Below are 10,768 nucleotides of genomic sequence, written 5' to 3'. Positions count from 1 at the left end.
TAGTAACAGGGCCTTATGAACTATGTTAGTGATTAAATTAAATTAAATTAAATCAAATTAAGTCAAATGAAATCAAATTAAACTAAATCAAACCAAATCAAATTAAATTAAATTAAAATAAATTAAATCAAATTAAATTCAATTAAATTAAATCCTCAATTCAATTAAATTAAATAATAAAGGAATAAGATCCTTAATCATTTGATTTTATGAAAATCTCCTATCTACACAAAAGCTTTACAACGTTTAGTTTAGCACTACCACAGGAGCCTACTCAGTTATCCGCTATATACCTATTAGCAACCCAAATGATTTACAAAAGTAGCCTTATTATATCACCATTCTTGTATCTATATTGTTTTCACGTATATAAAATTTTCTTTTCATAAAAAACTTCTGTGAGAACGCCATTAGTTAGTATTTTTGATTTGATTACCATTTAGTGTAAATATTATTTCTAGTCTGTTATGTTACTTGCAACAAATAGATAAGTACTTAGATATATGTATATTGTAGTTTCACGTAAAAAGCCTTCTGACTCGGTTTCTTCTCGGAGTCAGGCATGTTTTAAGGCGATTAATACATCATCATCATCATTTTCTCTAACGAAGAAGAAAAACATCCAGGCCTGAGAAGAATAAATCTGCCTGCTTAAGAAGAACAAACCATGCAGGTTTGTTCATCTTAATGAGAGTTCTCCATAATGTTCGCTGGTGAAGTCTGCCAATTCGCTGTTGGCCTGCTTGTTGGATTATGGCCTAAGACCTTCTCAGTCTGGTAGGAGACCCGTACTCAATAGTCGTCGCACAATGGAATGATGAAGTTAGGGCAGTACAACACAAACCTACGCATAGATTCATGTCTTCTACTGTCATCTATCGCCCAGTGGTCTTTTTACATGAAACGAACTATAAAAATAAGCTCTGAGCTACATGACTGCGACATTGTATTGCTATTGCACGTTGTTGTCGCATAACATAAAGTCTAGTTTAAGGTAGACTTTGTAGTATACGACGTATGCAAACTATCGCGCGTCACTGCCGCGTGTTGCGATCGCGTAGCTCAAAGTTTACCTTAGTTAGTTTAAAATTATTTTAAAATAGGGGATAGAATGTACATTATAAAATAAAACAAATAAATTATTTTCTAAAATATCCTTTTATTTACAATACACCTTCAGTCTAGATATTTACAGTGCTTAAAACTAAATCTTACTAAGTAGGTATAGGTTATAATTATTTAAAAGTAATATCACATTGATTATTTTAAGGAATTGTTGAAATACAACATAATTATGTAAGTAACTATAATTATAATAATTACACATTATGCCAGAAGAAAGACGCATGGCGAAATCATACGGCAGGAATCACAAAAAAACGCGCGCTTGTACGCGTGCATTTCAAGCTTAAGTTAATTATCGATTTAAGGCTGATTTACGCCGGAGCAACTATAATATGCGACAATACAGCATGCTACAAACGGAAATATTAATAATTGCGACTGTCTAATTTATGCAGAGGTAACATTGTGCTATAGAATTGGAACATTACGGTTATGACAATCTGCCGATGACGATTCTTGCTGCATTTTTAATTACCAGCATGCCCTGTGGCATGCTTCAATGTCGCACTGGCTTGCTCTAGCGTAAAGAATTTCGTTTAATAATACTCGTACCAAAGGCTACAGGAAACATATTATTACTTAATTTACAGTTAGATACATTCAAAGTTCTTATGGTAATGATTGGAATTCGGAATCATAATATAAAATTAAATGGATTTATGGTAAAAAAAATCCGCCGATGAGTCCAACAGAGTTACGTTGGTTGCACAATATAGGTATTTTGGCTAATTTACACGATGATAGTAACTGTTCATCAGAAATTTCAAGTCACTATAGGTCCAGGAACTGCCATTGTATAAATTAGGCATTACCTTCAGTATTTGAGTGGTGCGGTGGCCGTGGATGTCAGGGACGAATTCAGTTGATGGACAGATGGATAGATAATATTAGTTGTACGAATGTACTTGTAGTTTAATTTTTTTTTTAAACATGAAAAACTAATAGTTTCATAAATTGTCTGACAGTGTCCTACTTTTAATTGAGCAAGTTCAGATTAGAATTTTCAGTACATAATACCACGAAATTAAAATTACAGGCAAGCATGAAAAGTAGGATATTGTTACGTCTAAAATTGTATTATAATATAAATTGTATATTACATAATAATAAATAATACCTAGATATTATAGGTAAATTACTTTGATAGCTGGTAACTAGCTGGTAACTCTGTTAATTAAAATCATGCAAGAAAAACCATACTTCCTTAACAAAAGTATTAAGTAAGACTGCAATAACTTCTTAAAGTAAATAATAAATAAATACTTCAAAGTAATTGAAACAATGTAAAATACATCTATGATTCGATGTAAGTACCTAATCATCTCTATCTTGATATAATTACTTTAGCCAATAGTAGAAGTTACTGACAAGTCGAAAGGAATATGATTTTTTCATGTCAGTGAGATCAACATCTTTTATCCCTCGGACCAATTATATTATTATAATTATATAGTAAAGGGTAGCTCCCTTAGCTCTCTAGCTTGCCGTTATTGTACAAACTGCATATCAGTGTAGTCAAATTGACTGGTCGGTCAAAATATAAGTAAAATATTAGTAAACCTCATTAAAATAGCTAGAAATTCAATGAAACTGCTAAAATATACCAAGTTCAGCTGTGTTTTGTACATCCGGAACAACGAAAGGAGGCATACGGTCTGGAATTTTCATTTCATATGTAAATATTTAAGAGGGCTCTCTCCGTCACTCGTTTCCACTCGTTTCATACAATCGTAGTTCCAATTTCATTTGAATATTAAGCAACCTAAGTCCATGAAATTTTGCAGACATATTCTAGAAACTAATATCTGTGTCTGTGGTTTTCCAGATTTCTGTTAAAATATTCGGTATCAAAGTTACGCGGTCTTAAAATTTTCATACAAATCTTGGAGCCCCTGTAATTTTAAAACTACATATTTTTAGAAAAATCTAAAACACCACAAACACAGATATTAGTTTCTAGAATATGTCTGCAAAATTTCATGGAGTTTGGTTGCTTAATATTCAAATGAAATTGGAACTACGATTGTATGAAACGAGTGGAAACGAGTGACGGAGAGAGCCCTGTTAACAACTATTTATCGTTAACAACTAGGATTATTATTTTGAATAAACATGAATGATTCAGTGTGATTTTTACATGTTAACATTGATAACAATCACATTTCATTTATTACACAAAAATTGATACGCATTTTTAATATTCGACTACATCAATTGAAATTCTTGATACGAGACTATGTCCATTTTTTTAAACTATACCAATTTTACACACAGACAAAATTGTCTAACCTCACGAACTAATGCTCCGATTCTGAAAACTCTTTGACTGATACAATATAGCTACCCTTGAATGCTATGGGTTAAGCTATAAATTATATTACATAGGCGAAGTCTTAAGCAAAACCTAGTATTGTTATACAAAGGCTCATAAAAGGCTGATTGGATGAGACGCGTCCAAACCAGGAAAATTGCCACACGGTCATTTTCCACGCGAGGCTGCTCGCCTGGTTTGTTGCCGGTTTATTTTAGAAATCCTCAGATTAAATAGACTTATCCGTTAGGTATATCTGTCCATATCAGCATTCAACAATAAATCTGATGTACCATCTCCGTCCTCTTCCGTGATAGCTAGTAAGGATACCGCTTCTTTGGCCAACTCTTGCTCATCAAAGCCGTCGTTGTCTGACATATTTAGCACGACACTGTTCCTTCTCTTCTCTACGCTCTTCTTTCTTGTCTTTTGTTCTTTTTGGACGAGTTTGTACCTGGAAATAAATGAAAAAAAAATATTTACCAAAAATATACATCGTCCAAATAGTGATTTATGGGCAGAGTTTCCAAGACATTGGCGCTATTTTCCCTCAGGATTGCGAGGCTTAGTCATTTGCCTATGGTTCGATGAGCCGAAATTCGATAAACTTCATGTTGACCATTCAGGCACATTCAGGGGTCCCGATGTCCTAGAGGACATCGGGACCGCTGGGTAGACCCAGCTTCAACAAGATTTACGGTACTGTATTCGTTGTATTGTCTACAGAGTTACTCAAACATAAGTTTCAAATCGGTACACAATCAGAAGTGAGTGAAAAGTTATTAACCGTTTTACGCTGAAGCAACAAAAAGTGACAATGTGGCATGCTACAAATAAATACATTAATTTACAGCATGCGGCAAGCATAGAATTCAAATATTACGGTAAAACAGTCTTCCAACGATTCTTGCGACATTTAAAAATTACCTGCTATGGCATGCTGCGATATCGCATTGTGTGGTTCTGAGGTTAATAGAAGCTTTACATTGCTACGAAGTTACAGGTGAAACCCATATACAACTAGTAAATTGGTATACCTTGGTCTCCAGATACGGTAAAACCCTTGGATGCCGAGGATCATGCCGACTACTAGGAGCAGAACGGCAACCGTGATGATTAGAGGTGGAGCGAGAACCAGGCGCAGCCATAGCAGGTTGATGACCTCGGAAGGTGCCTCTCTGCAGTACTGTGGAAGATTGAAATAGAATAGAATACTTAGTTTTTCTAAGAGCGGTGATAGCCTAGTGGTTAAGATGTCGGCCTCCATTCGGGAGGTGGGGGGTTCGATCCCAGGTACGCACCTCTGACTTTTCAAAGCTATAGAAGAGATGATTTTGACGAAAGTTACAATGATAGTAATCTTGCATCCCGGAAATGGGTGTAGATTACTTTTTATCCAGGAAAGTTAAAAGTTCCATGGAATTTTTAAAAATCTAAATCCACGCGTATAAAATCACTAGCATCAGCAAGGTAAATCAGCAAAGCACACTGCATAGTGCATGCCTTTTAATTCTTCATACCTAATGTTCATTTTACAGATGACGTCATCCTCATATAAATAATTAATGTGATCACCTTCAGTAAGCCTACCGGTGAAAAGTAACTTACCAATGAAAACCACAAAATGGGCACGACTTTGTTTTTAAAAGGCTTCGTGATGGGATTTCCCGCGGAAGTCCGGACTGCGATGTTTATTTGAATGTTACTAGTCACCGCCAGGTTTACGCCGCTTACCTGAAGAGAAAATGACACATTATGAGACAAAATGTTAGATTTTCATGTCGAAACCAGTCGACTCTGCCGAAAAAAAATATCAAAAATTATCACATAAAAAATCATCCACCATATTGGTTTTTTTTATTTATATCCAGTGTCATTTTGGGATGATGTAAGGATTTAACGATACCCCATAAATCTAAATCTATTCAGGCGTTTAGAAACTATGGTGGAAATGAACTCACATACGAACATTACATTCCTTTTTTGTGCAGTCATAAAAAATCTTTACCGATGAGATTTTCATCGGACAGAAACTAATATTATAACTAACTAAAACCTATTCACCCCAATTTGTAAATACCAAAAACTAACACTAGATAGTGAGCGTTGAGATGACAATAATTAAGGCTGTATTACGCCGATGAAACAGCATGCGACAGTGCGGCATGCTACATGGCATGCTACGCCAAGGAGATGACTAATCACGTAAATTCATCCGTCAGAGAGAGATATTACTTACGATAAATAACGCTTATAGTTAATATAATCTATATATATACTAATAAATAAAATTGGAGTGTCTGTCTGTAATTTCGAAATAACTACCTCATATTAAGCTCATATGGTTATTTGAACGATACCATAACTGAATCACACGTTTTTTAAATTTATGTCTGTCTGTCTGTCTGTCTGTTTGAAAAGGCTAATCTTTGGAACGGCTGAACCGATTTTGACAGGATTTTCACAGACACTTGTCTGTGAAAATCCTGTCGAAATCGGTTTTGACAAAGTTTTCCAAAGAGGATTGACCAGGGAGTTACATTTAGGCTACTTTTTTAACCGACTTTCAAAAAGGGAGTTGTGGTTTTCTACCTATGTACACCGAAATCTCCGAGATTTCTGAACCGATTTGCGTATTTTTTTTTTAATCGATAGAGGAACTTTGTGACATTGGTTCATAAAAAAATTGGATTCCAACTCCTCAATCCTGATGCTGCAGGGGATCACACCATCAATACTGATGGGATTTAGAAACTGTCGGTTATAAATTCGGGACGGGCTATTACGGATAGGCTACTTTTGTCCTGGGAAATCAAAAGTTCCCACGGGATTTCAGACCCTAAATCCACGCGGGTGAAGCTGCGGGCAGCAGCTAGTTCTAAATAAAAGCCTATAAGCCGTATAAGTCCACACAGTGGTAAGTTGCGTTACTATTTTCCTATTAGGTTCCAATAGACAAATACTAAGAACTGGCTTAATCCCTCACGGTTATTCTGCGGTTATCAGAATTAAATACACGTACCTACTATGCCTTAAATGGTATGTTTCCACACTAGTGCGCAATAATATATTTCTCAAAATAAAACGATTGTGATTCGCCATCACGTTTTTGTAATTTTATATTTTTGCATCGTTGCTCTAGCTCACAGTTTTTTGTTCAACAAAGAGCGTGCTAAGGAATTCCCAGGATCAAATCCTAACCCTCAAAATAGGAGGCAGGCGTCTTAACATCGCATCTTTCATCTTCGCCTAACTTTTGTTTAGTCCGTCTGTATGTCACAGCCAGAAAAAAGGTTATTCTAGGTTCTTTCCAGGTTGAAAGAAAAACAAGATAGTTAGAATGATACCTACCTATCTCTCGTACCATGTTGACGTAGGTAGTTTTTTGTTTCTAAATTCATTTTTTTTTCATTGTGTACAACTCAGGTGTGATTTCTAAAAATTTATGACGAATCCAAATAGTAAACAAATTAGTTTTACATTCAAGGCTTTTGGAATTTACGCTTTAGGCCGGTTTGACGTAGATCGATTACTTAGTATGCTAGTAACTTTTAAAGCTAACTCTGTAGTCTCTACACTGGTAAGCTCCGAGTAGGTTGGACCATCTCTATGGCTCCGAGAAATCGAATCCGTGATATGTGATCGGTAACAGAAGAAATAGTATTTACTAGACGAGCGTTGAATGTACGAACTAATCTTTTTAGAGTAATTTTAATAAATTAAGGCCCGATTTTTCAATCGTCAAATAACTTTCATCTGAGGAATGAATTTGACGTTTTGACAGATTTTCTGTACAAAAACTGTTAAACTTATTTGACGATTGAAAAATCGGCCCTTAATAGGTATATATCACTCGCTTTAACGGTGAAGGAAAACTTTGTGAGTAAAACTTCATGCCAGAGTATACATGATGAAGTCTGCCAATCCGCAATTGGCCAGGGTCTATGGACCTTTCTCATACTGAGAAGAGACCAGTACTCTGTGAGCCGGCGATGGGTTGATCATGATGATATGAATGTTACTACTGGGTGACTCACCGGTTCCACATCCAGGATAGATCTGTGCTTGATAGGGTCCGGCGAAAAGCCCCTATAGTGCCCCTGGTTGACGGGGTCCACGTCTAAGAAGTGAGGTTTTGATAGCGTGATGGGAAAACCTAGACAAAAATTACACAGAAATTAATTTCACAATTTACTAGCCACCCGCCCTGGCTTACAACAATAAACAGTAACATTTTCCTAGGGATCGCTATATTTTTTTTTTAAATAAAGTTTTATTTCTTGTACGATGGTACGGACCCCTTCGTGTGAGAGACTGACTCGCACTTGACCGGTTTTTAGGGTTCCGTACCTCAAAAGCAAAAACGGAACCCTTATAGGATAACTTTGTTGTCTGTCTGTCCGTCTGTCGATCTATCGTGTCTGTCAAGAAAACCTATAGGCTACTTCCCGTCGACCTACAATCATGAAATTTGGCAGGTAGGGTCTTATAGCACAAGTTAAGGAAAAAAATCTGAAAACTAAGTATGTTTCAATTTGCAAAGTAAGATAACTATACCAAGTGGGGTATTATATGAAACCTGCACATTCTTTATCAACTGATTTTTATTTATTTTTATGCCTAATAGTTTTTGATTTAGCGTGCAAAATGTCGGAAAAATACCTGAGTACGGAACCACTTGACCGGTTTTTTTACCTTTACCCCTAATTATAATTAGGGGTAAGGGTAGTAAAGGTAGGGGGTATCAATAAATAATTATTATTATTGATGCACAATGAGATCAACTATAGCAGACAAAGTTGCAAGTAAACTCGCGTGTAACAAAAACGTGAACATTAAATTATCATTTGCAAAACAATTATTAATGATTTATTGATAGAATAGTTTTATCTTTTTTACATAACTGATCAGTATTCATTGTAGTATTTCTAGAATTGTACCTACATTTAAATTATTATTACAATATAAATAGGAATAAGGTAACTTGGTAAGCAAGCTATTATTTCTTCTTATAAACTCACGTTAGTTTAATAGGTAGGTAGATACCTACTTATTAAAGTAATGCCCACGATTTTCAAATTCTAGGCTAAGTAGGTAAACTTTGCAATTCATTTGTACAAATAAACATATAGGTAAGTACACCGTTTTACTATTGAATATGAGTAATTGATTTAAGGTACTTAAGCATGCTTTTTATTTAATTCTTAAAAACCCATGATAACATAAATGAAAACGTACTTAAAGTAATAAGTACCCACTTCTAAGTTCCAGGCTAAGTAAACTTAGCACTTCATTTATACCGTTTTACTAAGTAAGTATAGATAAGTATTTAAGGTACCTACTTAAGCATGCTATTTATTTCTTCTTAAAAACTCCATGATGAAATGAATAACAAAGTACTTAAAATAATGCCTTTTTCTAGGCTAAGTAATTCATTTATTGGTGAAGGTAAGTAGATATACCGATATACCGTTTCACTATAGATAAGTAGGTATTTAAGGTACTTAAGCATGCTATTTATTTCTTCTTAAAAACTCCATTGATGAAATGAATAACAAAGGCCGGCAGAGCCGTGCCGCCAACGGATTTAGCGTTCTGACCGATATAGAGTACCTATGGGTTTAATAAAATATGCCATACCTATCCCTTCCAAATTAGTCCACTACCGTGTTAGACTGCATTATCACTAACCACCAGGTGAGATCGCAGTGAAGGCTAACTTGAACTCGAATTTTTAAAAAATCGCGTTGAGTGCTCGACAGTTCATCTCAAGGTCGAGGCGGACATCTTATCTACACTTTGAGGACTTTTGTCCTCGGCGGACAAAAGTTCCTTGTCTGCACAAAATCAGCGCCAAAATGGCAAAAACCAAGTAGCTTCAAAGACAGATCGGCAATCGCTATTCCAGCGTACTTGTTAGAGGTCAGTGGTATAAGTCATAACTGGGTTTTTCATCTTTACTTATTGCATTACCAGTTACCCTTAGCTAAGGTTAGATGCTAATAATGTTGTGACCAGTAAACTGTCCATTTTATGATAATTATACAGTTCTGGTTTATAACGCAGCTTACGTTTTACCTATCTAATCGATAGAGTTCCTTCCGGCAACACTTAAGCTTTTATAGCTATATGTACCTACCTATAATTTGTATGTATTATACAAAGTATAATATGGTACTTATATGTGTATCGTATCACTGCGTATCGTTTTTGGCGGATTTAATATTTCGAAGCCATTCATCAGAGACCAATTCATTTCGGCCAGTCAAAAGCAAGAAAACGTCCAACAGAAGCTCTCCTCAGCCCGACTAGCATGGGCAGTAGATAAAAATTATATCCCTCGATTATATCCACTGATGTCATACAAATCAGTGGATATAATCGGGGATATAATTTTTATCTACTGCCCATGCTAACCGGGCAGGAGATGCGTTTAGAGAACTTACATTAAACTTTTCTTAAATGGTGACTAATAGAAAGGTGCTTCTACACAATAGATGAATTTTTGAAATTCAAAGAATAGTTTAAATATGAATTACTTATACTTTGTACAAATTTTGCATGCCTGATTATGTAAGGTGAAACATTTCTAATGGACAATATGTACTTAATAACATCTCATTGTAAAAAATGTTTCCGCAAATAAATAATCTTGAATCTTGATGCGACTTTGCAATTGTGCATTGTAAGGTCCATATCTCCTTAGGATGCTCCGGTGTCGGAACGTGTGTTCTGATGGATTTGTGTGGTACCTGGGGCTTGGCTTTTCCTGCATACTTCCAGGAAAAGCCAAGGGTGGGTGGTGCATGTCGCATGCGGCCACCCGCCACACAAATCTGCCTTTTTCAGCGGATTATAGCAAATTAAGCTTTTGATTCTTTGTATATAATGGACTTCCGCAAAGTAGGTAACTCGAAGGACCATTAAGCGTTTGTCAAGTAGCAAAGACAACGAATCTATGGCACTAACTACTCATTTGATACTACTTCCCTACATGATTTATTAAACACGTTGTATGGATGTTGGCGCGGTGTTACGCACCTTTGGGTAAAACAACACCCACGGACATGCTTCAAAATATGACGGCCCGTTACCAGTCATTGACTTACCATAATAGCAGCTGCTGATGTCCACAAATCCGTCCGGTAGACAATTCTTGGTGCAATCGCAAGCGTAGCGTGAGGTTTTGTTGAACGAAGACTCAGCCATCATATACCTGATTAAATACATATCAAAAAATTAAAAAATTATTCGTTTATTAAATTGGCAGAGTGGAAGATTGGTTGCTGTAGGAAAAGTCAACCAGGCTCCCAACCCGAAAAAACTAATTCG

General features: G+C 35.8%; 1 protein-coding gene across 2 annotated transcripts in view; it reads right to left on the bottom strand.

Annotated features, from left to right (window-relative positions):
* Positions 1 to 3,195: 3,195 nt before the first annotated feature.
* The window catches only part of LOC123868899 (scavenger receptor class B member 1-like), a 59,309-nt gene continuing 51,736 nt past the window's right edge, over positions 3,196 to 10,768 (bottom strand). For both annotated transcript variants that reach the window (XM_045911565.1, XM_045911564.1), the window contains exons 9-13: positions 10,546 to 10,652; positions 7,474 to 7,592; positions 5,045 to 5,170; positions 4,474 to 4,622; positions 3,196 to 3,890 (exon numbers count right to left, since the gene is read on the bottom strand). In XM_045911565.1, the coding sequence (XP_045767521.1) occupies positions 3,683 to 3,890; positions 4,474 to 4,622; positions 5,045 to 5,170; positions 7,474 to 7,592; positions 10,546 to 10,652 (709 nt within the window). In that variant the 3' untranslated portion in view covers positions 3,196 to 3,682. The remainder of the gene's footprint in view (positions 3,891 to 4,473; positions 4,623 to 5,044; positions 5,171 to 7,473; positions 7,593 to 10,545; positions 10,653 to 10,768) is intronic.

Source organism: Maniola jurtina, chromosome 10 (assembly GCF_905333055.1).
Source record: "Maniola jurtina chromosome 10, ilManJurt1.1, whole genome shotgun sequence".
Taxonomy (NCBI): Eukaryota; Metazoa; Arthropoda; class Insecta; order Lepidoptera; family Nymphalidae; genus Maniola; species Maniola jurtina.
This window is presented reverse-complemented; position numbering and strand designations above follow the sequence as displayed.